Below are 19,615 nucleotides of genomic sequence, written 5' to 3'. Positions count from 1 at the left end.
CCATCATCTACTTCATTCAATAAATACACACCTCAAGTGTACTAAATTTTTTCCCAAAATAAAAATTATGATGTCACTTTTATACACGTGATAGTGTATATATTGAATGAAGTAGAATATGAAATAGAGTTTAAAATGCAACATATTGGGACCTTAACTTCTTACAGGAAAATTCATTTCTAGTGAACATTAATAATTTACAACTCCTGCGTACGTCAGTTGCTTCAAGGATCACTTGTATATAAAAACAAAATTTTGTGTTTTTGATCCTATACACAGAAATATTGTACTTTTAATCTCGTATTTTATGAGGTTAATATTTTTGGTCCAATAAAATTAAAGAATATTGTCTATATGGTCTTAAAGATTAACAAATTTGGTCCACAAGATTAATGCATGAGACCACATCTATAATATTTTCTCTATGGACAAAAAAGATTAATTTTGTAAAACACGAGATTAAAAGTGCAAACATCAATATCTCGTGGAATTTAGAATACAATTTTGCCTTTATACTCATCAGTTATCATGCAAAATTCGGTGAACTCAGTTTTGTAAATTCGTCATTTTCAAGACCCAAAAAATTAAAATATCCAAACAACGCTTTTCAGACGATGCTGTAGAAGGAATTTATAATGGGTTTGAATATTATTTGTTTGTATTGGGCATTCTTGATGTTTATGGAATTCACAGAATATCACATGAATTCATTGTACAATGCACATAGACATAAACAAACATACTCATGAGAACTTTTCACTTTATATATATAGAAGTGCATCTTCATTTATTGATTTCTAGAGAACATTCATCCTCGGCAATCTAGACAAGAATGACGAGTACTAGGTAGAAGGATGTCCCTTCATTAAATACCGGCTAAGAGGACTCAAACAATGAATCTTTCCTCCGTTTGTATTTTTCATAGACAAGGGACAAGGAAATATTTTTCTTGAAAAAATATATATTTACTTATTTCAACAAGTACAAGTAGAAAAATTGAAAGGGCTAAACAAATATCATGTAATTAATAAATTGTAGTGCTTCACTAAGGAGTTGAATGCCCTGTGGCAACCTAATAGCTCCATACTACGATGTGGATAGTCATTGTATTCTACGTTTTTATGTTTTTACTCAAACACACTTTTGTCTTATTTTATTATTATTTTCCCTAATCAATTTGCGTCAAGGTGTTTACTGTCATCAATTTTCACTTTTTACCTAGTACTTCATTAACTTTTTCGTTAATGATTTACGTATCTAAGCATCGCTTTTCATATTCTAAAAAATAAAGAGTAAACTACATTCGCAATATATGATATTTTGTTTAATTATAAACATATTAGTTTGAAAATTATAAATACCTCCTTTGAAAATTTATAATATATTACCGGCTCAATTAAAAAGTGCAGAAATACTTATATACTATCTTTGTTTTCAATGGGGGGAAAAAAGGTACTAAACAAAACTTAGTGAAATACCAAAATAGATAATAACATTTGACACGCAATTTACTATTTTTTTCATCTCACATCATCACGTCTAATTGTTTGTTCGCCTTTAGTTAAAATGGTGTAAGCCGGGCAACATGATTAGGGAAGTCTTACTTTATATTTGGTCCAAAGAGCAATATAGTCTAATTAAAATCAATATTTTATAAATATATTTTTGAAATTTGATAGGTAAAAATCATCAGGATCTCATACGTGGAACCCACAACAATTTTGGCATGGTGTAATTGTAACTTTCAATCTTGGACAGGCGAGTATTAGGAGATGAGAAAAATACATGGCACTCAACACTTGCGATACATATTTGATTATGAAAATTTTCCTCACAATCTTAAACTGAAAAAATGGTAAAATAACAAGAATGAAAATATTGTACAATAAAATTTGAAATAGAAAATCTAATAAAAATTCAATCTCGCATGCTCACCATCAAATTTCAACCCATAATCATTCCCATTTACCACCTTTATCTTTCGGCCGCACCTATATATAATTATACTATATGATATTATTAAATAACTTTAGTTATTAGGCCATGCAATGTTATATATAAAATTAATTGTATCTACTTTATATATATATATGTTAAATTAAATATGAAATATAGTATTGCCAAGACCGCAAGCTGCTAAATAATCGTCAAAATTCAAGAATATCTAAGGGACATGTACGTCAATAAATTTTACTAAATTTCTATTTTATTAAAGGCATATATAAACGAAAATACTTCTGCTACCACCCCAGGCCACGCCTGACATAGTACGGTACGGTGGCAACATCAACAATGCGAATTGCGGATTTCTAGAGTTCCTATTGGAAGAATGTTCCTCCAGTTTTTGCACCCTACTCATATATAGCTTAAAGACGAGCATCTAACAATGGATTCAGATTTGGATTAACGGGTCGACCATTTTGTGATTGGGTGGTTTTGTTCATTGTCCTCTGCAGGTTTTGTTCTTGATGAGCATCTCCCGCATCTCAACCGGGTCGAGTTCCTTGACCTGATTCTCAGGGCGGTAGTACCCAGTCACTGGGTCGGGCACCCATGCAGTCTTGGACGGATCCTCGGACGCTGTTTTCAACATCACATTCGGAGCTCCGCTTCTCACGCTGCTGGAACCAACGCTCGGCGACGCTGCAGCGTATCCCCTCCTGTACCCACATCCACCATTCATAAGATCCGAATACGAGGAACAATCCGAATCACATGAATTAAAACAAAAAAATTAAAGGAAAACATGAATGTATGTATAATACAAACCTGGCGATGAAGGCAGAGAGAGTCTTGAGGTTGGAGAAGGAGCGAGCCATTGCTTTGTTTTTGTTTTTTCGGGGTCTGAAAACTGGAGAGAAATCTGGCCGCGGCTGCAGAGAGTTTTTCCTTGTGGGAACGGAAACTTCTGCAGCGGCGGAGGAGGAGAGCGTAGCCGGAACTTGTCTTTTTTCTCTTGCTTTTTCAGGAGGTTCTTAGGGTTGCGACTGAGCGAAGATTTGAAACAAGAGGCCGCCTTATTTATAGGAGAGGGAGAAGGGGGAGGGGGTAGTTGGACTGTTATTGGGCCGCGTCAAAGTCGGGATAGTCTTCTCGTACTTACTGACACTTGGTAAAAAAGAAGTTTGGGAATTTGTGGCTTCACCCATCCGCTTTTGATTTGTCAATAATTGTTGAAGTATGGGAAATCAAATAATGTCATTTTTTCCAAGAATTCTAATTCAATTTAACATCATTCAGTTTTGGTGGATGTGTACTTATATTTGTTATGTAACTGATTTTTATTTAAATTATTATATATGATAAATATATATATTATATTTGATTGGTTCAGATTTAAAATAGATTTTTTAAATACAATTAATTATTATTTATAAATTATAATAAGTATAATATATTTTTTAATTTAGATTGAATCAGAATTTGATTAGGAGTAAAACCTTTTGATTAGTGGATTATTAATTGAGTGTAATGAAATGCAAAATATTTGGCATTGAAGTGAGTGAATGTAAGTTAAAATAATAAGAAATGAATTATAATTGAGGGCTGGAAACAGAAAGTATATATTAAGTAAAACTATAATTGTGGTGGGAAAGTGCGGCGGTGGAAGTAAGCAGGGAGTGTGTCCCAAGTTTAGGATTTGCAGTAAATCAGTAGTGGGAGGCAGCCACTGTTACGTAGGTGGGGTCGCAGTCCCATCACCACACACAATCTTAGTTTAGGTAAGATGCATGCACTTTCACTCCAACTTCAAGATATAAAATATGATGAGGTTGTTTCCCAACACATAAAACACATATATAGATTGAATCCATATAGCACACTGCCCACGTCCACCAATATCATTTCTTCTAGAAAGCTTCTACTTAACAGAGGCACACACCCCATAATATTTATTATTTCTGAATATATATATATATGTGAAGTAGAATAGTTTTAGGGCAGGTGGGTTGGGGTATTCGGCTCTTTGGACAACCAAGAGACATACACTACTCTTCACTCATCATCTATTCATGCTATTCTATTTCTATCATATTCATAAACATTACCATAAAATATTCTTTTAGTAAAAATAATATATTATATTAAGAAAACAAATTTTATTTATTATAATTTATATGAATAATATATATCCAACACAAATATAAAATTAATTTTAAAATATACAATCATGTATTTTGATTTTAAAAATATTACTTAATAATCTTAAAATTTTGATATTTTCATATTAAAATATATGTAGTCATTTAATTTGACGTACTCATTTTTTTTGTATATGAATACTGATGAATAATATTTTTCAATAATATAAAGAATTAACTAAAAATAATATTGATAGGGACAATTTTGTGTATTTAAAGAGGGTAAGGGCTGAGAATGCATTAAAAAAGGTTATCTTATTCGAATGTTGAAGGTCTCTATTTTTTTGATGGAGATAGTTTTCTTTTTTTACTATTTAATTGATATAGGTAAGTATTTAACATTTCTTCCTAAAAAATATCTAAACAAAATTTTGTTAATAAATAAACATAGGTAATTAAGAGTAGGATAATTACACTCCCCTCTTCTAAAATTTGGTATAATTATAACTAAATTTCCGTGGTTTAGAAAATTAGATCTAGCATTCCTGAGGTTTACATACGTCCAATAAATAAGTTTATTTGTTAGTCAGAATTTTTACCAAATTTATTAATATTAACAAAAACTTATGTTCCAATTGTGATATGGGCTTACGCCCGTCGAATGTGGGCCTATTACTTCGAACGAATATGCACCTAAGCCCAATCAATACAGCCCAAAATCCAAAAACCCCAAATTCCCGAAAATCTAAACCCCTCCCCTCCTTCTTTCACTCTTCGAGCTCAGTCCCAAAGCATTCTGCTGCGACGAATTCGATCGCCGGACAAAAAGTAGTAAGCCAGTATCCATGGCGGCGGAAGGCACCCCTACCGGCAACGACATTTCTCCTAATATGACAATTTACATTAACAACCTCAACGAGAAAATCAAGCTCGACGGTATCTATTCCCTTTTGTAATTATTGGTGAATATTAGCCATCGTGAGCGAGTGTCTGTTTTGGTGGAGAGATGTTTACTTTGGGTTCATCTTTTGTTAACAGAATTGAAGAAGTCACTTCACGCGGTGTTTTCGCAATTCGGGAAAATACTCGAGGTTTTGGCATTCAAAACCCTAAAACATAAGGGGCAAGCTTGGGTTGTTTTTGAGGAGGTTTCTTCGGCCACCAATGCGCTTCGTCAAATGCAAGGATTTCCATTCTACGATAAGCCTATGGTATAGATTCCTTTATCTTGTTAGTGTTTGTATTTCTCTAAGGACTTCCATAGAAATGTGTTTGTGTCTGTAGAAATGTATCTCTAAGCACGGGTCATCCAACAGTTATATATTTGCAGCTTTTGAGTTGTTTATGTGCTCTAGAGTGCAAAATTTAAATGACCTTTTGCTAGCAATCGTTCGTGTACATGGTGCTGCCACTCTTTTCTTGTATGATTCTGAACTGATGCTGAAGTTCTCAAACCTGTTTTCTCCTTGTGCGGCTGGTTTAAATTAAGGGAACTCCAATGGATATTGAAGGCTTCTGCCTGTTGCCATTATAAATTAGTGATTTAAGTCGCATCTCTCTCTCCTTTAATGTGTGTGTCTCTGACATTTATCAGTTGTATATGTTACTCTGCATTATCATGCTGGTGGGTTTAGGGTGAAATTCAGGATGTGTTTCACTTTCTTACTGTCATTAATTTCTCATTGAAAGTTCTCATGTTATTACTGGCCATAACCTTGTTACGAGTATTGCATTTAATTTTTCATGGTCCTGGTAAACTTTTGATAACTTAGTCTCACAGATTACTCATTTTTGGGTTCAAAATTATGTACATTGTTCCTATCAACAGCGGATACAATATGCGAAGACAAAATCTGATATCATAGCAAAAGCAGATGGTACTTTTGTACCTCGAGAAAAAAGAAAGAAGCATGATGACAGAGGTAAGCCATCTTACTTTGTTACATTTGACATGTTTATCGGGTGACAAAGTTGGTCTGTTTATTACCTTCTTCGCGTCATGTGCATGGTACTAGGGTGGTCTTTTGCCTGGGGTAAATAACCACCAGGGTGGTTTTATCTTTAACAGATTATATTCTTATATACAATTTTGTCTGGATGTCTATAAGAGGTTTATGAACATTCGTTTAGACCTCTCTTGCACAAACAACCGAGTTTGATTTGGATGGGTCGTTGACCCAAGTTTCTACCATTACCTGATCCACTAGCAAAATGGTCCGCTTTTTTGTCATCATCATTCAATGGCCCATTACCAATACCACAATGGTAACATAACAAAATAACTAAGTTAAAGTTGAAATGAAGTAACATTCCTCACCAAGACTAGTTTGTTGCAATTAAATGTCAATATACTTGAATACTCTCTAAAGAACTGCATTAGTCTTTTCAATTCTTGAGATATTATGGCTGCAATTATTATAAAGTTTGTGGTGCTAAAACAGGCAGACAATTTGTATATCTCATCGTATACATTAATATGCAACTTAGTGTCAACACCTCCTGACCCACACCAACCTGTCGGTTCAATTTATGGGCGCATTTACTCTTGTGGTATATGATATAGAAGATTGCCAAAGAACACCTCATCATATATATTGCATTCTTGTTCTTGATACTCCCCTTTAATTCTTTGGTCGCATTTGTGTGTTCTTGTAATGCAGGAAGAAAGAAAAAGGAGCAACATGATGCTAATCAAGCAGCAGCTGGTGCAGCATATGCTGGTGCTTATGGTGCAGCCCCTCCTGTAAGCATTTAGTCCAGGACAATTTCGTTCTCATTTCTATAAGATCTTAATCTATATTGATTTCTGTTGAATTTCATGGTGCCAGTGAATGTTCTGATCCAAATAATTACTAGTACTGCTCCCAGACTAACTTGTTGTGTTTGCCATGTTACTTTCTCTAATTGATGTGTTGTTTGCCTTTCATTTATGTGTTTTAAATGTCTTTTCCATTCTATATTCGTTTATTAAACCATGCTTCTTTGTATGTCCTGCAGTTATCTCAAATACCATATATGGGGGCCAGAGCTGTTCCAGAGGCTCCTGCTCCACCAAATAACATCTTGTTTGTTCAGAATCTTCCTCACCAAACAACTTCTATGATGTTGCAAATGCTTTTCAGTCAATGTCCTGGATTCAAGGAAGTTAGGATGGTCGAAGCGAAGCCTGGAATTGCTTTTGTAGAATATGAAAACGAGATGCAGTCAACTGTAGCAATGCAGGGTCTTCAGGGATTTAAAATAACTGATGACAATCCTATGTTGATTACCTATGCAAAGAAGTAGGTGAAATTTTTGTTGTGCATTTGCTCTGCGGAGAACTGGTAGAATCTTGTACTTGACTTCATCAAAGTCCCATTTGTTCACTTTGTACCAGTGTAAGTTTAGTGTAATTACCTGATAGAAACTAGATTTGCTCTGCTCTTTTATCTCACTTTTTATGCTGAACACCAAGTTATTTAATGCTTTTGTTTTTGTTTAGCGAGCTTGCACTTCCAGCTACATAAGTGCTCCAGCTATGAAGTTTCTTCCAGAAGTTTTAGTGATGATACTAGTTATAATTTACCTCACGACAAGTTAATTGCAGATCGTGTTTGCACTTGTTTTACTTGATATACAATTATGTTGTGATTTGTGTTTCCATAATAATCTTCATTTTTATCTTTAAAGGGGTTGTGAGGGTATCTACGAGCATAACCAGTGTTTGAATTATAGTACAGAAACTATTTATATCCACACCAAGATGATTTATTCACAGCACTTGCGTAGAGTTCATCCAGACAGCTCTTGTAATACAATCAGCCATAATCAGATGCATCCTGCCTTACAGAGAATCTAGGCGGTCACAAGACAAAAGTTACAAGTCAGTCAATTTATCTACTTCAGCATTTGCAAACCACAGGGCGAATGCCTCAAACCAATCTTATGTTGCATGATCAGATCTAGAGCATGAATATTTGTATATTCTAGTTGAAGAGCATGCCCACAGCAGAAAATCTGACCACTAATTTGTGGAACAGGAAAATTCACATAACAATATAGAAAATGTCTTAAATTAGCATAGAGCTATCTTCACTCTGTTACACTTTTTCCAACTCAATATTGTGTTTGTCTAATTGGTCTTTCAACTCTGTCCTCCATCCTTGAATCAGTTTCTCTTGCTTGTTGATAAGCTCAGACTTTACTTTCAACTCTTCTTCCATCATAGCAATCTCCTGCAAAAATATACTCAGTTAGTCTCTCACCAAGAGTGAAAAGCTAAGCACCATTTGTGTTAACTGGGTTTAGATCCATATATTACCTTTCGTAGGGTTTCTGCTCTGGTAGGTTGATCCTCTCGTTGCAAACCAATAAAATAGAGCTGAAGCTTTTTGGCTGCCTCCATAAAATCTCGAGCATGTCTCTCAACATCAACTAAGGCAGGTAAAAAATACGTTACCACTTCAAATGGCCAGGTGCATAGCCGCAATAACTACAAAGACAATTCCTCCTATACTTTAACATTTGTTATTAGGGCAAAGAACCTGTATGTGAAATAAAACTAATAAGGAAGCTCATATAACCAGCTTCAACTCAGGGACATGCAATTAAATGTATATTACCCAAGAAACAGGACAAGATACACACAAGTGAAATCACATCTAAAAGAAATAGAAAATAATTTCGTAATTTTAGCTAGATTTCAGTAGCCAAAAGGTAATGAACTAGCTGAACACTTTTGTGCACAAAGAATCTGCTTAAACTAGTGGTGCATGGAATTGATGGCACTGATACCAAAATCTCAGAACTATAACATAGATCAGACTGAAAGATCCAATAAAATTCAAGTGTCTATGTACAAAATACCTCCTTCCTATATCTTCTAAAATTTGCAACATCTAAAACTAAACATGTAAATCCTTACTCTGATGAGAAGGATGCGGAGAACGATCAATTGCTTGAAGTTCTCTTGCAGGCAAGCATGGTAGCAAAGCAGCCTCCAAGGCCATCACATAGGAGATCATGTCCTCCTTTGAAGCAGGCGACTGTAACTGTGGATCAGTGGCATGCTGAGGCTCATGCTGTTGTCTCTCAGCCATATCGACCTTTAAATGTCACCCCTTCCGGACTCACAAACTGCAGAAAACTGAAGATGGCTCAGATTAAGATGAGGATATCTTTCTTATAAAGAAAGAAGAAAAAATTCAAACCCTACTGAAATAGATTTTGGAATGGCTTTAGCCAAAAGCCAGAATGTTGCCTCTTTTATTGAAGTATGATTTTGGATTGCCAAACGTGGAGATCAAAACACAATAGTGGAGTAGCTCAACGACTAAACCAAACTGGCGATAAGATATGTGGCCTAACAAAGCGACACAAAGACAAAATCCTTCTGATTGTGGAATTGTGGGAGATCTGGTCATTGAAATAGGCCTGGCAACGAGTTGAGCTCGACCATTTTTGTTGAGCTCGCCGAGGTTGAGCTCGATACAGTATTTCCGAGCTCGAGTTTGAGCTGTCGAGCTCGAGTTTTAATCGCAGCAGAATAGAGGTGGGAAGGAGAGGAATTTTACAACATTACATACAACAATAGATACAAAATTTTTCAGAAATTTTGCTAATCGATAATGGTCTTCCATACGACATTACAACTCTTTTACAAAAGCAAACAACAACAACAAAAATTAAACAAATCATTGTCCCCCGAAAACACACCCAAACCCAAGAAAAAAAATTAAACAAGATGCTAAAAACACACCCAAACCCAAGAAAAAGAAATAAGGATTACCTGGAAGTCGTACTCGTCGCCTTCCTCGTTGCCGATTTACCGTCCTTGTTGCCGTGAGTTTGGGGCTAGGGTTCTAAGAGATGGGTTTGGGGAAAAAATGAGAGGAGAAAGATGGAAGCCGTACTCGTCGCCGTCCCGCCGTCCTTGTTGCCGTGAGTTTGGGGTTAGGGTTCGTTTGGGGAATAATTGAGAGAGGAGAAAGAATGGAGAAGAAACACAGAGAGAAAGAAGGAGGAAGAAGAAACGACAAGAAGAGAGAGAAAGAGATGAGTTTTTGATTTTTGACTTTTTGTATTATTATTATTATTATTAATATTAGTATTATTAGTAATAGTATTAGTATTATTATTATTGTTATTATTATTATTATTTATTTTTTTTTTAAATTATGGGATCGAATCATAAAATTTTTACATAAATATAGTTGAAATTAATATATATTCACAATGTGCAAAATTTATATATTTATAAATGTTAGTATAACATTGATGTAACTATCATATTACATTGTTGAACAATATGGGTTAATCGGACCATCAAAATTCAGATCAAACCGTTAGATATGATAAAACTTACAAAAAAATACATTTGGTAAAATTTTAGACTTATTGGATATACGGATATCGAGATATCATACTCGGAACATAAATATAATCATTCAAGACGGTATATCGTTGAATTAGGCCATGTGATTTTAAATCATACCTTGATATGATATAATGGACACAGTCTTGTATATATTTAAATTTCGTATGAATCAGGTACTCGAATTTTAAAATATCATAATTATTGATTAAATTTTTTAATCTCATTATATATATAATATAATAATAATTAGAATTGTTCAACCATCATCATCATCATTATTATTATTATTATTTTTAGATTAATTCATAGGAATTATTAAATTTTGACATAAATTTATAAATAATAAAAAATCATAAGGCAATTACTTGTCAATTTAAAAAATATTAACATAATATAAATATATATTAAAATATAACATAAAGTTCTATATATAATATTAAATAATAATTTTAATTATAAAAAATATTATAATTTACTAAGTTGTTGATTAAATTTATTTTTGTATAAAAATTTAATGTATAAATAAAAGTACTATAGTTTATTATTATCTAAAATAAAATGTACAATCTTGATTAATAATTATAATATATGGTCAATTTATATTATAATACTGACCAAATATTAAATATAAAATTTAATATATAAAAAATTTAAAAATAAAAATATATATAAAAAAATAAAAAAATTCACCAGGACCTTCTTTGAGCTCGACTTGCCGATTCGACTCATCTGCCACCCCGACATTGAAATACTATGTTTAAGAAAGCCAATATAGGCACAGAACGATCAAACAAACGATTTAACAAACACATAGCGCTCAGCACAAAAAAATAAAAAAATAAAAAAAATTGAGACGCAACAACAACAAAAGGAGGGAAACCAAACCCCAATCGGGACAAGACAGAATTATAACCTTGGAATACATTCATCCATCATCCCAACTGAGGAAAACCCACCATTCAATTTTGTTAAGGAAGAGCTTCAACATACTTGAAAATGGCAAAACGGGCACAAACTACCAAATAAAACGAATGCGATGTTGCAGGTGTTTCGAATGATACCTGGTCAAGGAAGCGATGTCACCGCCCAACTTCAGCGCCTGCATACGCGACAGAGCGCGCGGAGCTTCTGCGTCTAACGGTCTGAATGCGTGAGAGGGAGAGGAGAGGAGAAAGAAGAGATGCTCGTCGCTCCCTCTCAAATTTAATACGCACGAGTTCGCTGACAGAAATACGGAAAGAGTAATCGCGCTTCTTCTTGACTTGGACCAAAATAGCGTTTCTTCGAGGTTGGCCATACCGCTTTTACAATTTCAACTAAGGGATTTGTTGTGAATTTCATATTCATCACAATGACTCAAAAGATAATTCAAAATCATATGACTGTTATATAAAGGATTTGCAGATTATTTAAATATTGCAAAGAATTTATGGTTGTAGATTAAGATCTTTATTAAGCCTATAGACAGTTTTCTTCCGTCAACTCCACTCATTCTATTTACACTAGGGAAAAATGTGTAAAACTCAGTTTAAAAATGCATTAAATTTACATGATTCCCAACTCTGCATAATTTAGCAAAATGTGAATATACATATAGTTACATTTCCCTAAATACAAAAACAACTGGGTCAGGGGTCACGTAATCCTTTTCATTGAATTGCATTTACCTCAGAACTAACTATAAAATACTGCCAATGCAACCCCTTGTAGAATTCAAGGCCCATGCTAATAAAAGACCACCAAAACAAAGTAGTCTGCTAGTTTTGCTATTATCACCGCTTGTAGTTGAATTTCACTTGGACGAGATAACGCATCCTAATCTGCTCCACGTTGTAAACAATGTATTCGTTGTAAAGCAAACTACCCTGCAACAAAAGAACCAAGGCAACTTTTAAGGGTAGATCTGATATGCATTGTAAACTATGATCTAGCAGAAGCAGTTAAGAGGGAAGTTATGTCAGGTATCTCAACATGAAGCTTGGTTGCACTTAAAATTCAACAATGCACGACCTTGGGGCCAGGTTGTTCTTTTGGTGTTCCTAGGGGAACAACAACCCCATCTTCAAGTGTTAAAGCCTCTGAAAGATCTGGGGCAGTCGCACCAACTCCTTTTGTGCTGTAAAATTAATCCAAGAAAAATTTGATAGTAATTGTTTTCAGATGGTCAAGGGAAGAAAGATGAATCACAATAATGCTTAATTAAGTTCAAGTAACTTGGGCGTATTAAGATGACTGCAATTGTCAATAGAAGATATCAAACCTAAGCTTCCCAGCTGGCAACTTGTCGGCATGATAATTGGCTGTTTGCAGTTCTGCCATGTCTCCCAAGGCAACCTGCAAAGCAAACAAAAAGAGAGATTATTGCCCACATTCTAAATAGGAAATTTATCAATTGAATATTGTTGTAGAAGACATCATCATAAAACAAAATAAATTTCAGCATTTTATGCACTTCCAATAGGACTTCTGCCCTGCAGGGAAATAACAACACATAAATGGAGATCGAGGTGAACAACATATATCACCTCGCATAAGAGCAGCACTCCAGCTGTGGCAGCTTGAGTCGAACAGCAATAGTTAGCACTTTTAGAGAACATATCAGCAAAATATACACCTTTACCAAACATGTAACCGGTTACAGGTGCTTCTGGAGGAGCAATTCGCAAACCTAAAATTTTTCCATATGACAGAACTAATCATATACTGCACAGGCACAAACAAGTTCCATATGAAAATCATTGATAAGACCAGAAAGAAAACCTTGGGACAAAATTCCAGTCCAGTTTGTGAGTCGAGAACCATGCCACAGAAGCATTCTGTTTTTTGTCCTTGAAAACTGCTTCAAAATACATCAAGTTCAAAAGAAGGAAATTAAAAAAAAAAAGTTTAAAAGAAGGAATAATCCAAAGAAGAGAATGAATCTTTCACTCTAGAATTTGAGAGTAAAAGGTTAGGTGAAGTTTAGTCGTCATGTATTGTTCACCTTCTCAAACCGTTCAGCTTCACCCTCTCTTGAGACCTTAAATATCTGAATGATGTCAACATCATAACTAGAATGCGTTTTTGCATGAGTGTTCTTGGTGTATTTCTCAACCTGAGACATAAATATGTTGGTGGTTTGGTGGGAAAGAAGTTATAGTGACATGAAATACATAATAGAATTAATTTCAGAACAACCAACAAATGGTTTGCCCATTGACACATATTCACAACATAAATAAATAAGTAAAAGAATAACAATACTAATATCCATGAGCAATCCACTGAAACCAGAGAGCAAAAAGAACATCCAAAATAAAACACAAAAAAGGCCCAGAAAGCATGAAAATCCTGGGTAAGTAAGAAAATTACCATGGAAAATTCCTTGGAATGAGCTTCAAGTGGCAAGAGATCACAATGAAGCCGCCTATAATGAGAATACAACGGATCCTACAAACCAGTGAAAGTATTAGAACAGATTAGATAAATAAAAAATCTAGTTTAAATCTCTGAACCAGTGAGTGCAATAATAATCATGACCAGAAATAGTGACAAGAACTAAAACAAACAATTGAGTGATTTATGATAAGAATAGGATATAAATTGCATCTAGATTCTATATGACAACATTTGAAGCACATAACTTAGTGTTATCAAGGATTCAAGGGCATGAAAGAAATCGTCACTGAAAAGTTAAGGAACTACTAACTTTGAGTAATCGCTACAGGAATTAGATTAGATTGCGCTAAACCAGATCATCAGATTTACTGAATCCAGAGCAAGGAAACAAGATGGGACATACCTCCATATCAGTATCATCCTCAATCAACTTCATTGCTACCTCAATTTCTCCTAGTGCTTCGACCTATCATTTGTTGCAAGAATCAGTAACTGTAAATAGTGAAAGGAGAAAATCTAAAACTCCAACATATGAATGATGCATAAAGCCAAAGTTCACTGTGGATGGCTATTTACAATCATATACTGAGTGTTGTACTGTCTATTGTGTCGCTTACTAGTGACCAATATTGTGGCACCTCCAAGACAGAAAGACATGTACAGAGAGCAGTGTATCCAGAAACACTTAACAAGGATGAATAAGAAAAGGAATCACCATTTCCAACTTGCTTTTTAACTTTTGAGGGGTGTCAATGATGAACAGACCTGTCATCATATATAGTGATAGCGCCATTTAGAAGTTTATCTCTTTGGCATATCAAGAAAACAACTATGTCAACAAAATAGCTATCACCGGCATCTCCCATGGAAGAAACCTCCCAGGGATCATGTGAGAAGCAAGAGAACTCACTTGTGTTCCGAAAACCAAAGTCATGAGGAATTACACTGTAAAATTCCCTGCAATTTAGACAAGAATGCCAAAGGTGCATGATTACATCAAGTGTGCAGCCAAAAATTTAGCAGCCAGATTAATGTGTGCACGATACGAATAAGTCAGAATCAAAATATCAAATTGAGATAATAGATCTTACCCGCTTAATTGTTTAAGGGTATTCTTATCAGCTTGGCCTATCACATCTGCAATCCTTTTCAAGACATCATAACCCTATACAGATTCAAATGGGTGCAGTAAGGAACATGTTATTTAAAGAGTTGATAAAAGATATTCACACATACAACTTTAATGAGATATGATAAGAGGAAGAGAAATGTAATTTCAGCAACATAAAATAGAATATCAATTGAGCTCAATTAGATGCTAAGATAACTTGCAGGCATTGCTGCTAAAAGAATACAATTTACAAGATCCCAAGAAGATGCACCTAGCTCACTTATATGGTCAGTTGTAACATGCACATAATTTTCGGCCATAAATATTTAGGATAAATGCAAATATATCAAAAAGTTCTGAGCGTTATCTATCTCACCTTTAAAATTGTTGATTTGCTCAATTTGCCCAATGGTAATTTTTCAGCATTGTATCCTATTGCAAAATGAAACAAATATTAAAATCAACATATTTGATAATATTGATAACAACATTTCTTGCAGGCCTCAAGGTTCAGACCCAAAACACAGTCTGCATCATAACCTTCATAACCAACTTCTGAGGGACATAAAATATGGCAAGGTTTCTAACTACATATTCTTTGTTAGAAATGTTTAGAAGCAATTAAACAGATGGAAACAAGAACAGAGAATAAAGTGCACTATCACCAAAACAGGAAACAAGTGAAGAATCAAAAACATGACTTGGATGGTCAAATAAGGTTCTGAATTAGTCTACTTACTGGAAATTAATTGTATAAAGGTCAAGGATGCATACAAGATGTATCATTTCCTTTAAGGGAAAAGCAAATGCGTACCTATCTCCATCATCTGTTGCCTCATCATACTCATGTTGCAAATAAGAGAGATGAACTTTGCAATACGAGCTTCCAGCTTTGACTCTTGAGGTTCCAGTCTTACTGTAGATTGGCGCTTTTCTTGAACCTAAAGATGAGTCTCAATATTTTAGCACCTAAAGTTTTCCGTAGCAGGACAAAATGGTAATTAATATGTTTAGCCTTTCACTTTACTTGGAGTATATTCACCTGTTTTTAACCACATTTACTAGAACATTGAGAAACTTTATATGGAACAGACTAAAGGATCTTAAACTACACAAGTGAGACCTTCAACAAGAAAATGCATAAACACATAATTAGGATTAAACAACTCACTGCCGGGTCATTTTTCGTTTCGCTGTAGTCCATTTCTAACCAAGTGTAACTCTTTGGGCGAAAAACAAACTCATTTCTATTGGACCAGTGGTTCTTCGTCTTGGCATAGAACTTTTTCTCAAACTCAGAGATAGCAGCTTGTTGTGAAGTGTAGGGCCCATTCAAATAGTCTTGACCCTTCACGCCAACTCTTCCCCATCTGTTGTAGACCATGAATTTGCCACCATCATCAGATTCTGCAATTAGAAGTTTCAAGAACAAATAAGCAAAAGGAGTGTACATTTTTATTCAAAAATGTGATGACGCCTTAACACGATGACAACTATTGTGATGAGATTCATGTTCTAACGAACTAGAAAACAAGACGTCTCATACAAAATGTGGCAGTTAAAACTGAACTGAATTGCAAGTCGTTTAAGTCCAATGGCACATGAACTCGATCATTAGAGAATAAGAATGGAGTTATAACCTAGAACTTGAATGACAAAGAACTTGTTATTATTCTCCCCAAGATTTGTTTGATTCAACATGGCATCATAAATTTCATTTCCCTGCATGAAAACTTAAAAAAGTCAAAAGCAATTAAGAATACACTCCTCCCCTCCTTCACTCTGTAATTAAGCAGACAGCTAAATGACTTACCACTTGCAGAACATGATATTGCGCTTTAATATGGTCCGGCAGCCATTTGTCCAAGACAGCAGAACCTTTCTTAGTAGCGGTAACAATTTTCTCCTCATTTTCCTCTTCCGCTGATGAAACTTTCGATAACAAAAGGAGAAGTATGTTTCAGTTCATAATGCAATGTAACATGAGCAACATGTAAATGCAACAATGCTTACTAAAACATTCAGTAATAAATACAGTATCTAAGACCTGTCTTGTATAATATGACTGCTATTATACAGGATATGACTATTTTACAAGCAACTACTGAACATGAAAGGGTACCAAATTCACTAATTGCAGAGAAAGATGTGCCTAACTGAATTTGGTGTCCCAAAAAAATTTAAGAAAATCTAAAGTAGCTGCAGTAATATTTTGTGCAGTCAATGCCAATTACTTTGCAAAAAATAAATAATAATAAACTATTTGGTTACCTTGATCTTTATCATTTGAAACGTTGTCATTATCAGAGCAAAGCCTCTCCAGAAGCTCCTTCTTTGTGCCAGCAGCAGAAATACCTCGTTTAGCAGCCTCTTCTTGTAGCTGTTTAATATTCATCTTTTGCAACTCATCAATGATCTTAATTCTCACTGTTGCATGGAAGTCAGCATCCTCCTTCTTGCTTTCTTCTTCAGCTGCCAAAAGGTCCCAGCACAATTGCATAACGCAATACCAAGCAACAGGGATACATAAGATTCATTTCTGAAGACAGTAAATTCCTTACACACACACACAAAAATAAAAAAAAGAAAAAAACACTTTCATAGCTAGTATAAAGTTAACCATTAGTATGGCAGCTACACATGAAAGGTATAGCGAATAGGTACCAATGCAATGTTTCAGGTCACAATGCAATGTACCATAAGAAATATGTAAATGCAACATTGCTTACTAAAACATCAGTAATAAATACAGCAACTAAGACCTGTCTCGTTCATATAACTGCTATTATACAGGATATGACTATTTATTACAAGGAATAGCTGAACATGAAATAGTACCAAATTCACTAATTGCTATAAACATGCACTTAAATGGATTTTGTGCGTTCTAAAATTTAAGACAATCTAAAATCCGAAGTAGCTGCATTAATACCTTGGGCAGTGAGATGCCAATAACTTTGAAAAAAAAATAAATAATGGCAAAGTATTTGATTACCTTGATCTTTGTCATTTGAAACATTGTCATTATCACAGAAAAGCCTCTCCAGAAGCTCTTTCTTTGTGCCAGCAGCAGAAATACCTCGTTTAGCAGCCTCTTCTCGTAGCTGCTTTATATTCATCTTTTGCAACTCATCAATTGCCTTTATTTTCAATGTTGAATGGGAGTCAGCATTCTCCCTCTTGCTTCCTTTCTCTGCTGCCAAAAGGTCCCAGCACAATTGCAGAATTAGGGTCAAATAACAATCTAATGCAATACCAAGCAATATAGCTACATAAGATTCATTTCTAAAGACAGTCAATTCCTTAATAGAAAAGACTAAATAACTATTACAAAAGCAACTATTAATGTGGCAGCTAGACATGAATGGTGTACCGAATAGGTACGAGATGGTAGAGTCTTCCTCCGCCTGTTTTTCCTACAAGTCATTGTGCAACATATAAATTAAATAATTTTTCAGGCAACTAATAATGCAGTTACCTTCATCATTGTCGCTTGAAACGCTGTCATCATCAGCACAAAGCCTCTCCAGAAGCTGTGCCTTAGTTCCAGCAGCAGAAACTCCACGAATCGAGGCCTCTTCACGAAGCTGCTTCACATTCATACTTCGCAACTCATCAATGGCCTTAATTTTCCGCGGCGCTTCTGGATCGGCATCCTTAGCGTCTGAATCTCTCTGCCTTTTGCGACTACTTCTAATATCACCTTCCGAGTCCGCCGATTTCTCACTCTCGTCTCGAAGAGCGTCTTCAAGCCTCCGAACCTGCAAATGGTAAAGCAGAATCAATACATAAATGAATAATAGATAAATGAATAACCGATACTGAACTTACCAAAACGTGCTTGATTCCGGCGGTGCTGAGACCGCGTTGGGCGAGTTGTGCGCGGATTTCGTCCACTTTGAGATTGTTTGTTGCCATCGTTGCTAGAAGAGAGAAGTGAGGGAGTGGTTGAATGAAGAGAGTAGTGGACTTGTGAAATTGGGGACATTTAAGTAGGACTGAGTAGGAGTTGAAAAGAAGAGAAAAGCTTACAAGGGAAGTAACTTCTTCTGGATGCTCAGTGCAGTGCACGACATTTTGGCGCGTCTTCTGTAAAGTTTTCTTTTTCAACGTTCCCAGAATCCTTCTTTGGAGTTGAGCTGGTCTTCTAACGTATTTGAGATTGGGGTCAATTTTGCAATTTTAAGCTTTACTACGGCCCGGAAAAGAAATGTCCAACGGATTCGAGAATTAGCTGCAAAGAATAAAGCCTACTAAGATCACAAACTACAGCCCACAACAAAATTTTATTTTGAATCAAATGGTCCATTAGAATTTGGGCCAATGATCTCCAAATATTCTCTTCTTCAAATCCCTGTGTTGTTAGGCTGGAATAGCCTGCGCTTACTTGAGACAAAAATCTCATCTCCCTCCGCCTGACCAAGTTAGATGGTGTCTCGTTGTGGAACATATTACACTAATGATCGTTATAACATATCGTTTTTATGTATATATAGTAAATATTTTTTTATATTTTAAAATATATTATAAGTAAAAATAAAACATTTAAATCAATGTATTATATTAAAAATAAATAAATTAAATAATTTATTAATTAATATAAAATTTTAAAAATTAAATAAGTTAATTATTTCATCAATTAAAAGACATTGTAGGCTTTATAAAAAAATAGTACAATAGTGTCATTGA

General features: G+C 34.8%; 4 protein-coding genes across 5 annotated transcripts; 1 reads left to right on the top strand and 3 right to left on the bottom strand.

Annotated features, from left to right (window-relative positions):
• Window positions 1-2,180: 2,180 nt before the first annotated feature.
• LOC105163113 (protein SENESCENCE-ASSOCIATED GENE 21, mitochondrial) lies at window positions 2,181-3,011 on the bottom strand. Its single transcript, XM_011081336.3, has 2 exons — window positions 2,770-3,011; window positions 2,181-2,660 (listed from the first exon to the last, which is right to left on the bottom strand). The coding sequence occupies exons 1-2, from the start codon at window positions 2,817-2,819 to the stop codon at window positions 2,441-2,443; spliced, it is 270 nt and encodes an 89-aa protein (XP_011079638.1). The 5' UTR covers window positions 2,820-3,011; the 3' UTR covers window positions 2,181-2,440.
• A 1,816-nt stretch (window positions 3,012-4,827) lies between these two features.
• Window positions 4,828-7,562, top strand: U1A (spliceosomal protein U1A). Its single transcript, XM_011081337.3, has 5 exons — window positions 4,828-5,018; window positions 5,121-5,293; window positions 5,911-6,004; window positions 6,743-6,825; window positions 7,080-7,562. The coding sequence occupies exons 1-5, from the start codon at window positions 4,928-4,930 to the stop codon at window positions 7,365-7,367; spliced, it is 729 nt and encodes a 242-aa protein (XP_011079639.1). The 5' UTR covers window positions 4,828-4,927; the 3' UTR covers window positions 7,368-7,562.
• Window positions 7,563-8,024: 462 nt separating this feature from the next.
• On the bottom strand, window positions 8,025-10,700 carry LOC105163115 (mediator of RNA polymerase II transcription subunit-like protein). Its single transcript, XM_011081338.3, has 4 exons — window positions 9,850-10,700; window positions 8,986-9,197; window positions 8,383-8,495; window positions 8,025-8,296 (listed from the first exon to the last, which is right to left on the bottom strand). The coding sequence occupies exons 2-4, from the start codon at window positions 9,158-9,160 to the stop codon at window positions 8,162-8,164; spliced, it is 423 nt and encodes a 140-aa protein (XP_011079640.1). The 5' UTR covers window positions 9,161-9,197; window positions 9,850-10,700; the 3' UTR covers window positions 8,025-8,161.
• A 1,250-nt stretch (window positions 10,701-11,950) lies between these two features.
• Window positions 11,951-18,990, bottom strand: PARP2 (poly(ADP-ribose) polymerase). Of its 2 annotated transcripts, none has more exons than XM_088881485.1 (20): window positions 18,758-18,990; window positions 18,405-18,687; window positions 17,922-18,122; window positions 17,198-17,398; window positions 16,740-16,858; window positions 16,567-16,648; window positions 16,098-16,333; window positions 15,741-15,867; window positions 15,303-15,358; window positions 14,907-14,980; window positions 14,726-14,772; window positions 14,531-14,580; window positions 14,219-14,281; window positions 13,789-13,866; window positions 13,421-13,531; window positions 13,198-13,273; window positions 12,963-13,105; window positions 12,698-12,771; window positions 12,448-12,553; window positions 11,951-12,302 (listed from the first exon to the last, which is right to left on the bottom strand). In XM_088881485.1, exons 1-20 carry the CDS (start codon window positions 18,842-18,844, stop codon window positions 12,210-12,212), a joined length of 2,307 nt encoding a protein of 768 aa, XP_088737611.1. In that variant the 5' UTR covers window positions 18,845-18,990; the 3' UTR covers window positions 11,951-12,209. The 2 variants fall into 2 exon arrangements, with proteins under 2 accessions (XP_088737611.1, XP_020550285.2); XM_020694626.2 differs by having other exon boundaries at window positions 17,922-18,119.
• Between the last annotated feature and the right edge of the window lie 625 nt (window positions 18,991-19,615).

The sequence above is a fragment of the Sesamum indicum genome, linkage group LG6 (genome assembly GCF_026168435.1).
Source record: "Sesamum indicum cultivar Baizhima isolate 11 linkage group LG6, ASM2616843v1, whole genome shotgun sequence".
Classification (NCBI taxonomy): Eukaryota; Viridiplantae; Streptophyta; class Magnoliopsida; order Lamiales; family Pedaliaceae; genus Sesamum; species Sesamum indicum.
Note: the sequence above shows the minus strand (reverse complement) of the source record. Positions and strands in the feature narration are given on the sequence as shown.